Below are 19,858 nucleotides of genomic sequence, written 5' to 3'. Positions count from 1 at the left end.
ATTTTGAATATGTGAACTGTTTCAGTATTCAGACCTAGTTCGTTTGGTGCAATATTTTCGATTTAATTATGTATACTATCCGTTAGGCAGACAATTAGTTGTGTTCGATTCATTCATATACTGTGGGTATTTGAGCCGTAGACGCAATGGCAGATATTTTGATTCTTTTTGAAGTGTAACATTTATAAACAGTTGGGTTTCTCTGCTGCCACCATCACCGCTAGAGAGCTATTGAAGAGACGCTCCGAGGCACGCTGTGGCCACCTTGTCACAGTTACTGATGGAGATAATGCGAAGCCATCTTTACCATTTAATAAGTAAATTGAGCTGTAGAGGAAGAAACATTTTATAAAATTTAATAAAATCAAAAAATGATAGCTGTGTCAAAACGGGGTAAATTATTGTATGTTAAAGTATAGCGAAGTTTGAATAGGTTTTATTCTTCATTCTTAGAAACATGTACGAAGGTACCTGATAAGATATTAAAAATCCTCAACGTTTTTTTTTTGCAATAACTTAAAAAAACTCATATTCAAACTACTGCTTAACTTCTACATATCAATAGCTACCTTTACCACCAGGAGTCACTATTGCTTCTACGCCTATGCTATTTTTTCCTACACCGATGAGCTTTGTAATAAAATAAACAGCTATCTCCCCAATCTCTCTAGTTTTGTCGCCTCGCGAAACCTGATATTGTAACCAACCAAATCATCGGTGATCTTATTTAAAACATGGCCGCGCCAAATGTCGACCATATGACATTACCCTACCTACTGTCTTACACCTTAAAATTTTGGGTGTGACTTTTGATCAGGATCTACATCTTGGAGAGCATGCACTAGCACGAATACTAGTAACGAAAATCCAGAGCTGTAACAAACATTTAATATAATTCGATAAATCGGCAGTACTTTGGGTAAATATAAATAGACGTTTGCATGGTACGCGTCTCCGATATGGATCCAAGCCTAAAGGTTACTCACTGGAAGAAAATACAGGCCTGCCAAAATGCTGCCCCACAAACAGGCGTCGGACCTTTATGCTAGGAATTGCCCGGTGAATCCAGTACTCAAAGAACAGTACCCAAAACTTGCGGAAGATCGCGTACTCCCCAGAGAAAAGCGAGTCACTCTAGCTCAACTTCGTTCTGGATACTGTAACAGGTTAAAATCTTACCTATCCAGAATCAACCCCGACATACAAAATGTATGCCCCGCTTGCAATGTGTCCCCACATGACACCAACCATCTCAATTGTAATGTGGAACCAACGCCTCTAACACCCCTTTCCTTATGGTCCACCCCTGTTGAAACAGCAAGTTTCCTTGGACTCCCGTTAGAGGATATTGATGACAATTTGTGATTAGTCAGACCTATTGGATGGGGCGAAGCACTGTTACAACAACAACAACAACCAGTGCTAAAGTTGATTTTATTTTAATTACTTGCAGTTGGGGTATGCCCTCATTCTCTACTGTGCTCAAAACTATCGCCTCCAAATGGCAATCCAATCAAGATGAGCTAAAAGTAACAGGCAAACATGTTATAGCAGCATGAAACCTTCAAGGCCATTCCGCCCTCTCACCCCAAAAGCTATGAGGTCGCCAGAGCTCCAGTTGTTAAAGAAACAGGATGCACCATGCTTAGGGGAAGTTGACAATTGGTTATAGTATCTATATATTGCGCTGGCAACCCCTTGAACCAATTTGGTATTTTAGTCGCCTCCTCCAACAGGCACACCTACCGCGTCTATATTCTAAGCCCCCTAATGCACTGGGGATAATAGTGCTTGTTACCGGAGTGTACGCATCTATATCCGAAAAAGGACCATCTACATCGTTAACACTGCCTAAAACCTTCGAGTGTCTTTATCGTACAACATCAACATCTTTAATGAGATATGGTATGACTTCACAAGGTCTTTAGGATTATTCCAACAAATGATTATAAAAATAAAAGCTCTTGCCTGCATACCTTTAGTGCCTGTTACAACAGCTGTAGGTTTTCCATTGATAAACTTTTTAGCTGGCGAGCCACAGTTGCTTTTTGCTTTTTTCGGCGAATACGTAAATGTTTTTTCACGTTCCTGTAATGGTTTCACCACCATTTGGGTTTCATTTACGGTTGGCGATAGATTACCCAGTTTTGTTGTAGGTTCAGCGGCTTGCATATACTGCATACCTTTTTTCATCATGTACTCAACTTCTTCCATGGTATCATTGACGTGCAATGATTTTTCGGTACTCTCATTGAACAAACTACGATTTTCTTTATCATTTTCAAATGATTCTTCAAAGTCAATAGAACTCTTGTTATGGTAATTACTGAGCATGCTTTCCGCATTTCGTGCTATTGGCTCTATTGCAATTTCCTTCTGTTGTTGTTCTTTCTCCTCTTTAATAAAGACACTTTTGTTTAAATTTCCGCCCGTTTCATCTGACTCATCATCCGACAACTCAATTGCTCCTAAAGAATCATCAAAGGACGCGCTGGAAGATAGTTTTTCACTGCCATGCATATTTTTATTATCATTGGTGATAAGTTCAGTCACAGTTGCATGCTCATTTGCTGGCGGCTCTAGTGTGTTATCTAGGTTTATCAATATTATACTTTTTTCCTGTTCATGCGATTCTTCGGAGGACTCGCTTTGGGTATAATGTGAAACTTTCCTGGGTGCGCTTGCACCTGTGGTGTCATGTGCTGTTTCATAACAGCTTGTTGTCGCTGAAGTTTCACTGCCTTTTTGAGCGCTTTGAAAGCTTATGTGTGATGATACATCATCACCACCCAAAGAACTATTAGACTGATCTTCGCAATTTTCCCCAGTATAGTAGATGGTCTGAGAAGTCTCACCATTTTCGAAGGTGAAGTTTGTAAAGTGGTATCGCCCACTATTGTGGAGTCCCACATTTTAGATGGCGCTTCAATATCTTCTAGGAGTGTTACATCAATACTTTTTAAAGGAGTTTCACTATTCAATTGATGCTGCTCCTGTACGCATAAGTAATGCAATAGACGTTGCAATGATTGTGCTTTGTTATGGTAACGCATCTTTGGTGGAAGCAGTAAGGAAGGCGGTCGGCATGATGTTGTGGTGCACAGTGGCTAGTCATTGTCGGCTGGGGCGGGTCCTTGCCAACCTTACTGTTCCTGCGCTATAAACAGAAAAAAGTTCCTATCATGCATATTCAAAACTCAACTGTCAAATTCAAAAAACCTGACATAAGCGCAGAGACCGACTCAAAACGCTTATCAATTCAAATTAAAACGACATCCGGTCGAACCGGATGCCACGGACAGACCGTTAACATATTCAAAAATTTAAAATTCTAAATTCTAAAAAAAATCTAACGCAACAATAATTACCGAACCGGAGACGACCGGTTACTAACTCTGAAAATAAAAAAAAAACGCTGAAAATTTAAAAGAAAAAAGAACAGGGCCGAATATATATAGGGGGCGCCGCAGGTGGTGTTGCGACGCCCGGTGCTTTTCCCACCCTCAAAATCCATGGCCACCGACGCACCTAAATTTCGGTGGCCCCTTACCTGCTTTACCCTATGACTTCTAAATAAAGGGCGACGTCAGCATTCCCATTATAAATACAATTTTTATTCAATACTCATTATTAATGCCTTAAACCTTTTCTCTGAAAAGTCATTGAATTATTAGTTAAATTCTAATATAAACCATACTCTCTAACAACAAAGGATTTAAATAATTTGCTTATATTTTGTTAACAAAAATATATATATAAAGTTCTGTTTTGGTTATTGTCATAAGGGGTTGCTCTTAAAGTACATTGTTACGATAATCACTTATTATCTGTTTTTGTTTTTTTTTTTCACTTACAAAAATTATTATTATGTTAGAGTAGAACTTATTTTGCGGGTAACCTAATATCAAATTGGTATAATGCTAGTGCGCATAGTATAATGATAATAATATCTAATATGTACTAAGAAGAGTGTTTACAAAAGCAATAAAGATGAAATTGCGATAGCAATATGTATTACGTGCACGTAGATTACTTTCGTCTTGTTGTTCGAAAGATATTGCCCGCAATATGGGTCATATGTATATTAAAAAATATATATGTATATATATATTGCATTTGTAAGATGTAAGAAAAAAAAATTTTATTCAAAATCCTTTTGCCAATTCGTGCATAATCGACGAATGGCTGCTGTCGCAAAAAAAAATTCTTTAAATTTATGGTTGAGCTCCCAAAATGAATCGCTAAAATGTTTCACGTGATAGCGACGGCTTATTATCAATAAAATTTATAGAGCTAACTTCAAACATTTTAAAGCGACAAAATATATTCTTAAAATGATAAAAAAAAAATGTATGCCTTTTGTTTTTTTTGTAAAGCTAATGCTTAGGTAGGTATTAGGTAAACGGAATTATACTCGTAAATTGCTGAATACAATTTTAGTTACATTTAAAGAGTTTTGTTCAATATAATGTATATAAGATGCATTCTCAAATAAACGGCGTATGTTGGAATTAGTGTTGAGCGTTCTAACACGTAAGTGCTGCTTGACCTGACTGAGACAAAGCTGCCTGTTTATTTGGGAACAACCCTTTTAAAATGTGTAAATAATTTTGCATATTAAACTGTTGTTGCATTCTTTAATAGGACTCATGAAAGCATATAAACTTATAAGGTGTAAAATTATATCCATTTACACACGCTGTTATATGAACGCACCTAGTAATACTCTTGATAAACTTGATTATTTATCAGCTGTATTATTGCCAAACAAATTTATTTTGATTGTTATACAAATTAAAAAATGCCAAGATTAAGTGAAAAATCAAAACTAAAACGCATTTACTTGCTGATGTTGGAGATTTCTGATGAAAATGCCTGCTGTAATATCTGCAAGGTTGCATTCCTTTGAGTTTATCTCGTTTCCACAATGAAATGTGCGCGTAAATTTATACAAATTGTGTAAATGATTTTTCATACAAAATTTGACAGCTGGTTTACGCACTAGATAAATTTATACGTTTACACACTTTATAAGGCATTTATACGGTTACATGAGTCCCCCTAATATCTTGTCAAGTTGAAAAACATAAGTGTTCATGTAGTAATTCTTTTGGTTAGATAATTAATACAAGCTAAACTTAAATAGTGGAAATCATTTATGTGTAACTTTTTTTTTCTATAATAAGTTAAACTGTCCCTTCGTCGTTTATGTTGATAATTATTAAAAAATGCCGTAATTTTGACAAAAAAAAAAGATCGATCCTTGTCGAATGGTTTACCCGGGCTGTATAAAACCCTCTAAGTACCACTTGGAAGTTCCTTTAACTACCCTGCAAAAATGCTCTCGTCATTCCACGCCGTTTGACTAGTTATTATACAGTCATAGGTTATATTCCTAGTCACATTTGCATGGGCGTGGGTAAGTTTCGTGACCAGAATTTTTTGTAGGGTAATCATATCTAAAGTTATACCTTGCTGGTACTTACATGGCCGACAGAGTACGTACCATGGGTCTCTGCCGGCGTGTTGTCGCTGGTGAAGGTGACTTTGCCGGTGAAGCCGACGCTGTTGTTGGTTGTGGTGCGCGGTCTCGGGCGCGCCGTGTTGGTACTGTTGGCGGTTGTTGCGCTCTGGTCCGAGGTAATCGAATGAACCTGGTGGCGATAAAGCTTCGTGCTAGCCTTTACGATCTGGATGACTTGGCCACTTTGACGTTAGTTGTGTTACGCGGCAGCGTACTGCTGGCCCTGGAGGCGGAATTGGGGGTCAGAAGCTTTTCCGAAGGTGGTAGGGTACTTCGTAACGTAGAGAAAGGGGTTTATCTTCGGATTGCAATGGTTCTCATCAACATTTAGCTCAGTGCCGTCCGAATCCGTATCGGAATCACTAACACCTTCCTCACTAAGTGTGGCTGTGAAACGCCTAGATATTATATACGTTGCGCTTGTGTCAACACGACACCACCGTGATAAGGTTTATTACCACTTGTTTGTTCTTCTGTTGTTGTTGTTGTTGTTGTTGTAGCGATTAGGTTACTCCCCGAAGGCTTAGGGGAGTGTTATCGATGTGATGGTCCTTTGTCGGATACAAATCCGATACGCTCCGGTAACACAGCACCATTAAGGTGCTGGCCCGACCATCTCGGGAACGATTTATATGGCCATATTAAACCTTCAGGCCGTCCCTCCCTCCCCATACCCAAGTTCCATGAGGAGCTTGGGGTCGCCAGAGCCTCGTCTGTTAGTGAAACGGGATTCGCCGCTCGAAGGTGAGGTTGACAATTGGGTTGGAGAAGCTATATATTGCGCTACACAACCCCTTGAATCCCGGTTTATTCTTCTAGTAGTTGGGCCTGCAATTCCTCGTTGCAGTCTTTTGGTTCTTCCACAATGCTCGTTTGAATACGTGCACAGCCGGCTAGGGTGTTTGGCGATTCGTTAAAAATAAGTGGGAATGTGCAGTTGACGAAGCAATATGGTTAATAAAGCAGTTGGCACCTTGCTATTGAAGTTGTGTCAACCGATGTTACACGATCCCTTTTTTTTTATATCGCCAGGCCGTCACAATTTTAGCTGCAGCCAATCACACTTTTTTCCGGAAACTCATTCCCAATCTTTTCTCTAGTGATGGCCGGTCTGTTTTTTCCTTGTTTTCCGATACTTTTTATCGCAAATTTCGCCCCATCACTTGGTGTGTTCGCGCTAACACGCTCCCAAGTGGACCGTAACCGTAGACCGTAGCAGCAGACCCTAGCAGCTTCTTCATCTATTTCTTGTAGTTCTAAAATTATATTATTAAATTTAAACCACACAATCTTATCAACTTTCAATATGTTGTATATTCACTTAACTTGTTTACAAGGGGTTTTAATATCGTTTCCATCGGCGCTGCGCTTTTTAGCATCTTCTATAACCATATCCTTGTTCTCGCTATGTATGTACTTAAATAGTGTGCTGTCAGGATCGGATGCTGTTTTATCACACATTTTTTCCAAAGCCATACAACTTTCATCAGACGTACATTGCTGTTGGCATTCGAATATAGTTTCGTCACAAGATGCCTTCGTTGAAAAATTATAAGGAATCTTCTTTATAGTGTTTGCATTGTTGGATTTATTTTCATCATCCTCCATTTCAAATATTTTGTTCATTGCATTTCCGCTAACAGCAACGTTACTTTCGTGTTGATCCATATTCGCTACACGAGGAGCTGCGCGTGCTTCTAGCAAAGTTTGTAGATCCTCCTCTAAATCCAAGCTAAAGCGTTGGCAAGATACCGGCTCTTTAGCAGGCGTTGTAGCCTTTCTAAATGTGTTCGTAAATCGAGAAAAAATTGTTGAAAATATTGTTTGTATTAATTTTTAATAATAGGTATATATTACCGCATATATACCGCATTTTACTTCCGCATTGCCTTTATCTGAGATCTTGCTTTTAACAATACCCATAGGCTGTAGCATATAGGTATCACAACCAGAGCATTGAAATATCATTGATTGTTTGCTGTGTTCATAATATAAAGATATGGTACGTAATTGGATTGTGGTAAAAGGCCAAAATACTGTATACCAACCTCATGCTATATTTACACTTCGCTTGACTACTATGCACACGCACAAATACGCGTATATAAACATCGGCAGAAATGCTCAAAAGTGGCTCAATATATTTTCCATAACGATTAGCGTGCGTTTCAATGCAATGCAATAGTATACGCAATCCCATCTCATGGCAGCATTTCATACGCAAAGGCACAGAACTACATTTGGCATAGCAGGCTTCAGGCGTATTGCCAGCCAGCACAGCCATATCAGTCGCAGTTACAAGTAATAAACCCCCACTCGTCAGTGATTGTATAGCGCCATCCAGAAAGCGATTCGGACAACCATAAGGATCTAGGTCTATAACATCGAAACGCTTCTCATATGAAGTTGAAAGGTACATGAGAGTCCTATTGCGAATTTTATTATTATTACAGTTAAATCACTAGCTATTGATTCGTATATCAAACCTACATTGCATACCCTTCGCTTGGCACAATTAAATGTTCCACTCCATTGTGTCGCATATTTACGCTAATGGAATCTACTGCCACCTTAGATAGATCGTTTGCAACAATTTCACGCACGCCTGCTACTTCTTTTGCATAACGTAGGCTACGTAAACCTGTTGTAGCAAGCGCTTCCAATATTCGCAGTCCATCGTCGTATTTTACATCAGCCGTGTATGGTTTCTTGTCATTAGCATTGCTTTCGTTTGTATTTTGTGCATTTTTATGCGCCGCCGCTTCCCGCTCTCTTATCAACCGCTTTGAGTACATTAAGTACCGAAATACTTAAATCACGATTAAATTCTTGTACTGGATTGTAGAATACGGCCCCGCCGGCAATAAATTCTGTAGTGCTTTCTTTGATCACACGTTCGGGTGCTTTGTCGTTCGTAGCGATCTGTTAATTCATAAAATTTAGGGCGATTTTGTTAATAACGCGAAACATATATTTACCTTATTTTCAGCTATTTCCCCAACTTCCACTTTGGCCTTTAACTGCTGTGCATGCACGTTTTTGTTATCAGCTGTTCGGTGTTGGCATACGCTGATCTGCTGCTTTCGTTGAACAGTGAATCGTGGAAACTGTTTCAACAGACGAATATATTTAAGGATTACAGATGCATGACACTGTTTTTTTTATAAATCAACCATGATAGCCAGCCTGGGGAGGTTGTTGCTGCTGCTATCGTGGCATTGCATTACCTGGTTGCTGTTGTGGTATATACCTTGGTATAACTGGATGTGGCGTCATTACCCCACCTGGTCCAGTTGATGCGGACCACGAACAACAACATTGTAAACTTTACCAAGTAGCGCAACTAACAGCTGATCGCTCAAAATTTGCACACCCACACAAACATCACTAATGGCCATATTACGGAAATCTTAGGGAAATTGAAGTTAAATTTGAAAACAGACATAAAATGTTATAATTTAGGAATATATAGTATCTAGGACACCTTAATTGCAGTAATTGAAAGAAAATGTTTGCTTATTCTCAAGTATTTAATTCTTTTTTCTAAATTTATCTTTAATATTGATGCAATGATTGATCCAATGCAACTCTGGTCTTCCTACTGTTCTTCATTCCACTCCATTCGAGTGCCTATTTTCACGGCCTGCGAGTGCATTCCACTCTATTCGCAACATAACCTCGAATTAAGCTGCCAAACTATATAGTAAACAATGAACAACACCACCACGACCTACACTGTTTGGGTTCACTTTGTTGCTGCAAACACACCTCCGTCACAATAATTAATGGAGACCATGGATGGGTATCTCAACAAGAGAGGCTATTTTATTGCACACATAGTCGTTTTTTACACCGAATTTTCTAATAATTTTTTTCAATTTTGGATAATAAATCTTAATGGTATGTATTTTGTAAGTAGATCCATATAGGCACTGTACCAAGAATTTTTTTCTTGTATGTATGTGGAAATCAAAATTTACTATTCTGCATTAGAATTGCTCACGATTATTTATACTATGCAATTACATATTTCACTTTCTTTCTTTATAAACATGCACACATTGATATGAGTTTTTTTGCTAAAACACACTTTAGTAGACCAAAAAATATTAAAGAATGCGTATATTAATTTCTGCAAAATGTAGTAAATACAGGTTGAAAAAATTAACCAAAAAATCGATTTGCCTTGCTGTCTGCTGAATTAGAAATGGCGGATTTTTTTGCACGTAAAAATTACGTATTTTGCTATCCCTATGAAAATAATAGGTGCGAGAGCGCACGATACATCGTGGGAAAGCAAAATTTGTCAGCATGCTATTTCATCTGCACAATTTTTCATTCCAAATCGTCACCCGTGTCACAAATTCGTGTGGCTGTGTGCGTTTTTGGTCACACGATTTTTGCAGGGTACCACCTACTTATCCACAATGATCGATAATGCCATCGATAGCTACAACAACGTAGTTTTGAAGCTCTAAAGTCTCTATTACCGGCAAGTAGTGATGGACGATATGGCTTTTTTGAGCTATCAGTGAAAATAGATATGGCTATTTTTGAATCACGGCTATTTTTTATAGCTATAGCGATCGCTTTATTTTAACAAGCTATTCTATACAGAAGATGTGATGGGCGATACAGCGATTTTGAGCTATCAGTGAATATAGATATGGCTATTTTTTACAGCTATGGCGATCGCTTTCATTTATCTTTGATAAGCGAATCTGCAATTATTTGTATACTTGGATATAAAAATTGAATGTTTAAGTTTGTTTACCGGAGTAGATTGAATGTTATACATTAATTTAATTTAGTATACAGAATATATGACAAAATTGGAATAAAAAGACGAAAATATGTACCTTTTATAGTAAACTGTTGTAATGTGAAATTCTTATATGTTCAGTCTCGTATTACACTCAATGAGATGAAACTAGCTGAAATAGATATCTATGCATCTTTGTTTTATAAATTTTGCTAATTGAAAATGCTTTGATTTTTAAATGTAAGATGAATCAACCCGAAATAAATCTGTATATGTAACACCATAAAAACATGATTTATTTACTATATTATACTACACCGATGTATTCAGAAATACTCCGTATGAATTTATTCTGAAAGTTGTATTTGGTTGCATAATATTTGTATAGTAAAGTGAATCAATTTTTAATGAAAAATACAGAATAAAAATATAGCAAATTCTTCAAACTATTATAAAAATATTCTTTAGCAGAAAATTAGCCACCCACTTCAGTGCCCTAGAAATTAGCCGGAGAATTCAACCATATACAAACCATATGACAAAGCTTAAATTGCATTCTCCCAAAAAACTTAAATTTTGAGTTAATCTGTTTACAATAAGACGAGTGATATATGTTTCTATAATTCTTTTATTATTCCATCAAGAACAATTTTATAAAACTGTTAACGGCTACAGCCTAGAAGTATTAACTTATGAATAACACATGCATCAGTTTCATGTCCGAATCAGTTTTAGCAAGCGAAAAAATGCTATTGTTTCTTTGTTTAGGCCAACGTCCCATCTTATTTCTATACCCTCCTGTGTATTTGTTTGCGATCCTTTTAAATTTGTATCGTATTCTGTTTCTAGGCGCACAAGTGGTCCAAAAACTATCTCGTATTGATAACCATCTTCATAACGCAATAGCACTTGTGATGGTTCAGTGTCTATATCTGGCTTCTCTAAATCCTGAAATGTTGCATCGATATTTTATTTGTATTTATTAGGCAATTCATCCTAGCACAACAATTTGGCAAAAATTATTTTATTGTGCTAGTCGGTAAAAGGCATAAAATAGGAACAATTTAAACTTGAAACTTAAAGCTAATGACTATGGCTAAGAAAAGGTTACAATAAATAATATATTTAATAAATAGTAAATAAATAAAATAAACGAATGATAGAGAACATTTGCTTAGAAAAATCAGTATTTTAATTGTCTAGGTTATTATAGAAACTTGTTAAATCTTTATTGAAGAGCAGAGCATTGCTTATAAGCCTAAGTCTAGAAGGGAGCGAGTTCCTTCCATAATTCCTCTACTCACCGAAATTTGGGCCAAAATTTTCGAGTGAGGTATGAAAAGACGCGTATTCACGTCTAGATCAAGAATCCGAAAGCGGAAGTTAACTTTTTTTTACCGGTTCTAAAGGTATTAACGAAAACCCGAAAAAAGACCCGCGATTCCCTCCGAAACCGGGGGTGGGATCCATAGTATTTTTGCGCAGAACACCTTTATGCGTTGGCGGCCTTCGGCCACGCTTATAAAAAATAACCCTGGGCTACGCCATGCCAAGTCCGGGTGTGTGGTATAACCGTGGCTACCGCCACGGTGATGCACAATTTTTTTTAAAATCGCCAACTTCAACTGCAAATATCTCCGGACAGAGATAAAATGGTAATAGTCTAGTTGAGGGGTCGACTGCTAATACGCCACCAAAAATATTAAAAGACGTGTATTAATCTCGAGAACAATAATCCGATGGCGGAAAAGAAAAATTTTATCTATGTCAGGAGATATTTGCAGTTGAAGTTGGCGATTTGCATGTGGTTGTTGTTTTGTTTGTACCCACAAAAAAATGTGTGCATCACCGTGGCGGTAGCCACGGTTATACCACACACCCGGACTTGGCACGGCGTAGCCCAGGGTTGTTTTTTATAAGCGCGGCCGAAGGCCGCCAACATAGAAAGCTGTTCTGCGCAAAAATACTATGGATCCCACACCCGGTTTCGGAGGTACCCGCGGGTCTTTTTCGGTTTTTCGTTAATATATTTTGAACGAATTAATATTTTAATTTTCCGCCTTCGAATTATTAATAGTGATATCAAGGCGCGTCGTCTGACACGTCTCTCGATATTTTTGGTAGCGTATTAGCAGTCGACCCCTCAACTAGACTATTACCGATAAAATTTTTTTCCGCCTTCGGATTATTGTTCTCGAGATTAATACGCGTGTTTTAATACCTCACTCGAAAATCTCGGCCCAACTTAGAGTGGGTACCGTAAACTGCACTACTACCATTTGTGCTGCTGATATTTGTCGTGCACGCCGCTGCTCTAGCTCGGTAGGCACCTTAACCAAACACGGCAAAAACGAACGATCAGTTATAAGTGGCTTCCATTGTTCTTGATCCCAATTCGTATACATTACGTACGCCACAAGAGTAAAATTTTAGTACTGTTTCTCGAAGTGGACCTTCAGAATCTAGGGTGACTTCCCTATGTTTAGCCCTCACCGAAAGTTTAACAATTTGGGATCCAGATGTGCTTCCACGCCCATTGCAAAACCATTTTTTGCAATTATTGCACATCACTTCGTCGTCGAAATTGTTGTTGCACAAGTTTGCTTTGTTCCGTCCGTAGTAAATAAATAAAATAAACGAATGATAGAGAACATTTGCTTAGAAAAATCAGTATTTTAATTGTCTAGGTTATTATAGAAACTTGTTAAATCTTTATTGAAGAGCAGAGCATTGCTTATAAGCCTAAGTCTAGAAGGGAGCGAGTTCCTTCCATAATTCCTCTACCCACCGAAATTTGGGCCAAAATTTTCGAGTGAGGTATGAAAAGACGCGTATTCACGTCTAGATCAAGAATCCGAAAGCGGAAGTTAACTTTTTTTTACCGGTTCTAAAGGTATTAACGAAAACCCGAAAAAAGACCCGCGATTCCCTCCGAAACCGGGGGTGGGATCCATAGTATTTTTGCGCAGAACACCTTTATGCGTTGGCGGCCTTCGGCCACGCTTATAAAAAATAACCCTGGGCTACGCCATGCCAAGTCCGGGTGTGTGGTATAACCGTGGCTACCGCCACGGTGATGCACAATTTTTTTTAAAATCGCCAACTTCAACTGCAAATATCTCCGGACAGAGATAAAATGGTAATAGTCTAGTTGAGGGGTCGACTGCTAATACGCCACCAAAAATATTAAAAGACGTGTATTAATCTCGAGAACAATAATCCGATGGCGGAAAAGAAAAATTTTATCTATGTCAGGAGATATTTGCAGTTGAAATTGGCGATTTGCATGTGGTTGTTGTTTTGTTTGTACCCACAAAAAAATGTGTGCATCACCGTGGCGGTAGCCACGGTTATACCACACACCCGGACTTGGCACGGCGTAGCCCAGGGTTGTTTTTTATAAGCGCGGCCGAAGGCCGCCAACATAGAAAGCTGTTCTGCGCAAAAATACTATGGATCCCACACCCGGTTTCGGAGGTACCCGCGGGTCTTTTTCGGTTTTTCGTTAATATATTTTGAACGAATTAATATTTTAATTTTCCGCCTTCGAATTATTAATAGTGATATCAAGGCGCGTCGTCTGACACGTCTCTCGATATTTTTGGTAGCGTATTAGCAGTCGACCCCTCAACTAGACTATTACCGATAAAATTTTTTTCCGCCTTCGGATTATTGTTCTCGAGATTAATACGCGTGTTTTAATACCTCACTCGAAAATCTCGGCCCAACTTAGAGTGGGTACCGTAAACTGCACTACTACCATTTGTGCTGCTGATATTTGTCGTGCACGCCGCTGCTCTAGCTCGGTAGGCACCTTAACCAAACACGGCAAAAACGAACGATCAGATATAAATGGCTTCCATTGTTCTTGATCCCAATTCGTATACATTACGTACGCCACAAGAGTAAAATTTTAGTACTGTTTCTCGAAGTGGACCTTCAGAATCTAGGGTGACTTCCCTATGTTTAGCCCTCACCGAAAGTTTAACAATTTGGGATCCAGATGTGCTTCCACGCCCATTGCAAAACCATTTTTTGCAATTATTGCACATCACTTCGTCGTCGAAATTGTTGTTGCACAAGTTTGCTTTGTTCCGTTCGCCGTTTCCACAATTTCTCTGCACAAAAAGCATACTTTTTCGCCCTTATTTACCACTAACTGTTGAGAAATTTTTTTCGTTGTGCAGTTCTTAAGACAACTATCCCCATTTCTCGTTAATAGCTGGCAAACTTTTGTAAAAGTATATTTTTTCTAATTTTCGAGAAAATTATTCCCTTTTGTCGCCAATAAAATTTTTTACTCAGTCGGAAAGCAAAGCACACAGATGAGTAGTGATGAACGATATTTCACTATCGATGATTGCATCCATTGTACAGGTTTACAAGTATGATATGTATGAGAGGGAAACAATTTCTTTCCCTTTCTAACACACGGCAGTTTGACACTTCGGTCAGTGTCAAACTAGCGTGGAACCCAGTGGAACCTGCGTGGAACATGAGTTTTGACACTGAACGAAGTGTCAAAATTACCGGGGTTGCTTCGTCGAAAGCGACACAGGGAAGCAAAAAAGGGATCGGAATATCAGATATGGGTTGCTGTGATGGTAAATTTCTTATAACGAATTTAGTAGGAAATTTTAAGTGCACCCATGTGGGTCCTTCAGAAAATTATAAAAGTCTTCAATTGGGGTATCTGAGGACGCGTAGTTATTTCAGTATTAAGAATACAAACACGGGAGTTTAGTTTTTCTACCCGTTCAAAAGTTCTCCGCGAAAAACAGTTTGAAACCGAGGTCGACTGCAATAACCCGTCCAAAAAAGCGGAAAGAAAAATGAATAGTCGCGTTTTGTCCTGTTGTCAATAGTCCGAAGAGAAAAAGTATTCGAATTATTGGAAGCGAGGCAAAAACGCGTCTATTAATACCTCCCCCGACGGTTTTGGTCGTGTTTTAGCAATCGTCCCCGTAAAAAAGTATCACAATTTGTTAATTAAAATTGTCCAAAATATATGGTTATTAAAGAGAGATGTAATTAAGTGCTCGTTTGAAAGTAAATAAGTATATTTCTTTGTAATATAAGAAAAAAAAATTTTAAGCAGTTTTCGATAGCAGCTACTAAACTTTGTTTGGTCCTAAGAAGTACAACAGTGCCAAATAGCATCCACAAAAAAAACGAACAAGAACAAGCATTTTATCAGGTGAGCGTGGCTGTGTATGTGCGTGCTGCTACATATCCTACTTGTAGACCTGTACAATGGATTGCATCCCCACTATCAATATTAGTATTAGAATTTCATGCTAAAGGAAATTCGCCAATTGCTATAATCGCTATTGGCGATATTCTGCCAGAGGCATTGTACAGGTCTACAAGTAGGATATGTAGCAGCACGCACATACACAGCCACGCTCACCTGATAAAATGCTTGTTCTTGTTCGTTTTTTTTGTGGATGCTATTTGGCACTGTTGTACTTCTTAGGACCAAACAAAGTTTAGTAGCTGCTATCGAAAACTGCTTAAAATTTTTTTTTCTTATATTACAAAGAAATATACTTATTTACTTTCAAACGAGCACTTAATTACATCTCTCTTTAATAACCATATATTTTGGACAATTTTAATTAACAAATTGTGATACTTTTTTACGGGGACGATTGCTAAAACACGACCAAAACCGTCGGGGGAGGTATTAATAGACGCGTTTTTGCCTCGCTTCCAATAATTCGAATACTTTTTCTCTTCGGACTATTGACAACAGGACAAAACGCGACTATTCATTTTTCTTTCCGCTTTTTTGGACGGGTTATTGCAGTCGACCTCGGTTTCAAACTGTTTTTCGCGGAGAACTTTTGAACGGGTAGAAAAACTAAACTCCCGTGTTTGTATTCTTAATACTGAAATAACTACGCGTCCTCAGATACCCCAAGTGAAGACTTTTATAATTTTCTGAAGGACCCACATGGGTGCACTTAAAATTTCCTACTAAATTCGTTATAAGAAATTTACCATCACAGCAACCCATATCTGATATTCCGATCCCTTTTTTGCTTCCCTGTGTCGCTTTCGACGAAGCAACCCCGGTAATTTTGACACTGCGTTCAGTGTCAAAACTCATGTTCCACGCAGGTTCCACTGGGTTCCACGCTAGTTTGACACTGACCGAAGTGTCAAACTGCCGTGTGTTAGAAAGGGAAAGAAATTGTTTCCCTCTCATACATATCATACTTGTAAACCTGTACAATGGCCAGAGGTGATTGCCATTCAAAAGAATCGAATGAAGGAAAATCGCCAATCACTGATATTTTTGGATTGCAAGAGTTATAGCTATCAGCGATTTGTCAATAGCGGCGATGCAACCACCAATAGCGAAATATCGTTCCATCACTACCGGCAAGGAAGACATTACCGGCCTGCAAACTTGGAAATTTTACTGATTTCTGTAAAAAAAAAAAATCAACAACGCACCTAAAAATAAGAAACCATGCCAACATCTGCAATACTTCCAATTGTTTTTTTATTACCAATCAGTATACGCTGCAGTGATGTGCCTGTGAAACCAATTGTGGGCATGCACCTGACCGATACTGGCCTGCATCGGTAATTATTTATTAATCAATACTAAATTGGTTTGAACTCAAGTTAATCCCTTGCATTTTCAGTGAATTATCCTATTCTGTGCAATTCTCTGATATTTTGCACGGCAAGGATTGTGAGTACATTCTTGAGCAGCTGTTGCCAGCTGGAGTCTACATAAGTGTTGATCAATTGAATGATCTAAAACGTTTAAAGAAAGTATTAATGATATTTTTTTAACAAAGCTTTAATTGACTTCTCTTTTACTAGTTAAATGCTATGTATCCGCCATTCGTGGATATTGAATTGCCGACCGAAAAATCAAAAGCCTTTACTATACTTTTGAAGGGTATCCCACAACATTTGGAAGTTATAAAATTACCATTGCACTATCGGTACCATGCGCCAAGCAAGAAGAGCAAGTATGATGGAGCAATTAAATGCATATATATTGGTCCTTTTAATTCGAATAATTATTATTTCAGTAAACTTGTCCCTGTTGAAATACCAATTCCAAAACTATACATTAAATGTGTTGCGCAGGAAGCTGATTCTATTGAAGATTTATTGGAAACAGCGTCTAAATATAAATTTTGCTTAAATGTACGTGATATAAACTTTGTACAACAATCAAACGAAAATGATAGTAGCTCTACTATAAAATCTACTTACTCAGAAAGTTTTGAAAACTGCGAATGGTACCTCACTGATGTTCATTTCCAGCTCAAAAGTGATCTGCGTGCGGATATACCTATCGGATATGAAACATCTTTTCCACCAGTTCTTTATGCTACGATCATTATAAGTTGGGTTGTATCTTTATATACGGTATATCGCACAAACGCGAATCCACGACGAATTAATTACAAACTAGAAGAACAACGAATATTACAAAATAAAATTAAATAATAATGCTAGTTAATATATATGTAATATTGTACATTTCAGTAAAAAAACAAGAAATTCGACTGGTTAGTATGAAAAAAAATTTAAGAAGCATTTAAAGCTTTAAAGCGAAGTGGGTAAAAGTGCCAAAGCCTTCGGGGAGTAACTTTATCTCTACAACAACAACAACAACGCTTTAGATAAATTATGTGGTACTAGCGTACCCTTATAGTGAAGTGGCGCTGCCCACTTTTCCAAAATATAGTTATATAGGAAAGGGTTTTCAAATGATCCAAGAATAATTCCGAAATAACAACGACCCGCTCCTAGACGGATCCAGAGAACCACACAAAAATGATCCCTGAAGGGTTTCCAAATAATCCCGAAAAAGTTCCGAAATGTTCCTGACGGCTTCCCGAACACCATCCAGAAAATATTTCGGAAGGGTCCCCAAATGATGTTGAATTAGTCCTGAAGAAAATACCGAAACGACCGTTACGGGATCCCGGACGAATTCCGAAAATGATCCCGGAAAGGTAACCAAATATTCCAGCAAGTCATGAAGTGACCCCGAAGGGATCGCGGAAACTATTCCGAAATGATCCCGAAAAAGTCCCGTTTGCTATACTGGCAATAAATACAGTGAATCAAATTTCAGTAATGGAAAGTCTAGAACAGGCAAACATTTTTGAAGATAAAGGTGTTGCATGCGCGAACTTCAGTGGAAAGCAGCGGAGCTTCACAAAATTCTAGTAGGTCACTTCCACCACACCACAAGTTTTAACACGATTTTTAACATAATTTAAGCACACAAAATACACCGGTTGTAGTTTTTGAGTGTAAAAATGTGAATTCTGAACACATTAGCTGAATAAAGTGTTCAAAAAATTGTTAAATAATAAATACAGACAGTGGTAGTTTAACAAATTCTGCTGTGGTAAGTGGTGAACGTGACCTACTAGAATTTTTTGAAGCTTGCTTTACACTATTTTTCGTCCCTGCAATGTCTCTATGTTAAAATTCTCTCTGGAACAGGTGTCGACTGCTAATACGCCTCCAAAAATATCGTCAGAGGTGTCAAACGACGGGTCTTGATATCAGTAATAATAATCCGAGAGCGGAAAATAAAAATTTTAACTCGCTCAAAATGTATTAACGAAAAAGGTTAAAATGAACCGGTGTCCCTACGAAACCGGGGCTGGGATCCATAATCATAGTACAGGGGCCCTATTCGCTAACTGTGAGTTTTAAGGTGTACACAAGAAATTGTGTAAACTTTGAAAGTCTGATTCTGTAAAGCAAAACTGTGAACCATTGTTTACTATATAGTTTGGCAGCTTAATTCGAGGTTATGTTGCGAATAGAGTGGAAGTCACTCGCAGGCCGTGAAAATAGGCACTCGAATGGGGTTGAATGAAGACCAGAGTTGCATTGGATCAATCATTGCATCAATATTAATGATAAATTTAGAAAATATAATTAAATACTTGAGTATAAGCAAATATTTTCTTTCAATTACTGCAATTAAGGTGTACTAGATGCTATATATTCCAAAGTTATAACATTTTATGTCTGTTTAAAAATTTAACTTCAATTTTCCTAAGATTTCCGTAATATGGCCATTAGTGATGTTTGTGTGTGTGTTACAATGCTGTGAACAAAAGAACACTGATAAAAACTTTGTGAGTTTTCTTGGCAGCCAGCATGGTTCAATTATGTACAGGTTGGCTCATCTCATCAGCTGATTTTATTTATGTCATTGCATGGTCGAAGGGATTGTCAAAAGGAGATGGCAAACTCAAAATGAAACCAACCCATTGGCAACATTTTACTTAAGCCCCCATTACTGATACTTAGCATAGACTTGACTTGACTTGGCGTAAACTTGGCAACTTAGCCACGATTATACTCCACTTGGCGCATAAAATCTGGCATCATAATCAGCGTTGAAATTTATTTTTAAATAAATGTCAATTTGTATGACAAAATGTTAAAATGAAATGGAAACAAACAAATGGCATCTCAAAATGTAACCGTCACTTAGAACTTACATAGAAAATCAAAATTCAACAGACTTCTAAGTCAAGTTAAGTTTTGAGTAATCAGAAACATGCAAT

The 19,858-nt window shown here is 37.9% G+C and overlaps 2 protein-coding genes and 1 pseudogene across 6 annotated transcripts; 1 reads left to right on the top strand and 2 right to left on the bottom strand.

Moving 5' to 3' along the window:
- Positions 1–1,851: 1,851 nt before the first annotated feature.
- LOC137246059 (uncharacterized) lies at positions 1,852–3,420 on the bottom strand (annotated as a pseudogene).
- A 279-nt stretch (positions 3,421–3,699) lies between these two features.
- Positions 3,700–9,869, bottom strand: LOC137244665 (tRNA (guanine(26)-N(2))-dimethyltransferase-like). Of its 4 annotated transcripts, none has more exons than XM_067773997.1 (6): positions 9,261–9,869; positions 8,503–8,631; positions 8,015–8,446; positions 7,573–7,950; positions 7,382–7,502; positions 3,700–7,300 (listed from the first exon to the last, which is right to left on the bottom strand). In XM_067773997.1, the coding sequence occupies exons 3-6, from the start codon at positions 8,317–8,319 to the stop codon at positions 6,842–6,844; spliced, it is 1,263 nt and encodes a 420-aa protein (XP_067630098.1). In that variant the 5' UTR covers positions 8,320–8,446; positions 8,503–8,631; positions 9,261–9,869; the 3' UTR covers positions 3,700–6,841. The 4 variants fall into 4 exon arrangements, with proteins under 4 accessions (XP_067630098.1, XP_067630099.1, XP_067630100.1 ...); XM_067773998.1 differs by lacking the exon at positions 9,261–9,869 and adding an exon at positions 8,752–8,795; XM_067773999.1 differs by having other exon boundaries at positions 8,024–8,446; positions 8,503–9,869.
- A 6,646-nt stretch (positions 9,870–16,515) lies between these two features.
- On the top strand, positions 16,516–17,824 carry PIG-X (Phosphatidylinositol glycan anchor biosynthesis class X). 2 transcript variants are annotated; one of them, XM_067773996.1, is made up of 4 exons: positions 16,522–16,880; positions 16,943–17,075; positions 17,127–17,278; positions 17,342–17,824. In XM_067773996.1, the coding sequence occupies exons 1-4, from the start codon at positions 16,765–16,767 to the stop codon at positions 17,763–17,765; spliced, it is 825 nt and encodes a 274-aa protein (XP_067630097.1). In that variant the 5' UTR covers positions 16,522–16,764; the 3' UTR covers positions 17,766–17,824. The 2 variants fall into 2 exon arrangements, with proteins under 2 accessions (XP_067630096.1, XP_067630097.1); XM_067773995.1 differs by having other exon boundaries at positions 16,516–16,880; positions 17,127–17,824.
- The last annotated feature ends 2,034 nt before the right edge of the window (positions 17,825–19,858 follow it).

Source organism: Eurosta solidaginis, chromosome 3, assembly GCF_040869045.1.
Source record: "Eurosta solidaginis isolate ZX-2024a chromosome 3, ASM4086904v1, whole genome shotgun sequence".
Classification (NCBI taxonomy): Eukaryota; Metazoa; Arthropoda; class Insecta; order Diptera; family Tephritidae; genus Eurosta; species Eurosta solidaginis.
Note: the sequence above shows the minus strand (reverse complement) of the source record. Positions and strands in the feature narration are given on the sequence as shown.

What these genes read in the sequence shown, in the direction of transcription:
- LOC137244665 (XM_067773997.1), bottom strand. Translation starts at nt 8,319, where the DNA reads ATGTACTCAAAGCGGTTGATAAGAGAGCGGGAAGCGGCGGCGCATAAA. An exon ending in CCAAGCGAAGGGTATGCAAT is followed by an intron (nt 7,951 to 8,014) that starts GTAGGTTTGATA and finishes AATTCGCAATAG; the next exon opens with GACTCTCATGTACCTTTCAA. An exon ending in AAGTGTAAATATAGCATGAG is followed by an intron (nt 7,503 to 7,572) that starts GTTGGTATACAG and finishes TTATGAACACAG; the next exon opens with CAAACAATCAATGATATTTC.
- PIG-X (XM_067773995.1), top strand. Translation starts at nt 16,765, where the DNA reads ATGCCAACATCTGCAATACTTCCAATTGTTTTTTTATTACCAATCAGT. An exon ending in ACCGATACTGGCCTGCATCG is followed by an intron (nt 16,881 to 16,942) that starts GTAATTATTTAT and finishes TTGCATTTTCAG; the next exon opens with TGAATTATCCTATTCTGTGC. An exon ending in ATCTAAAACGTTTAAAGAAA is followed by an intron (nt 17,076 to 17,126) that starts GTATTAATGATA and finishes CTCTTTTACTAG; the next exon opens with TTAAATGCTATGTATCCGCC.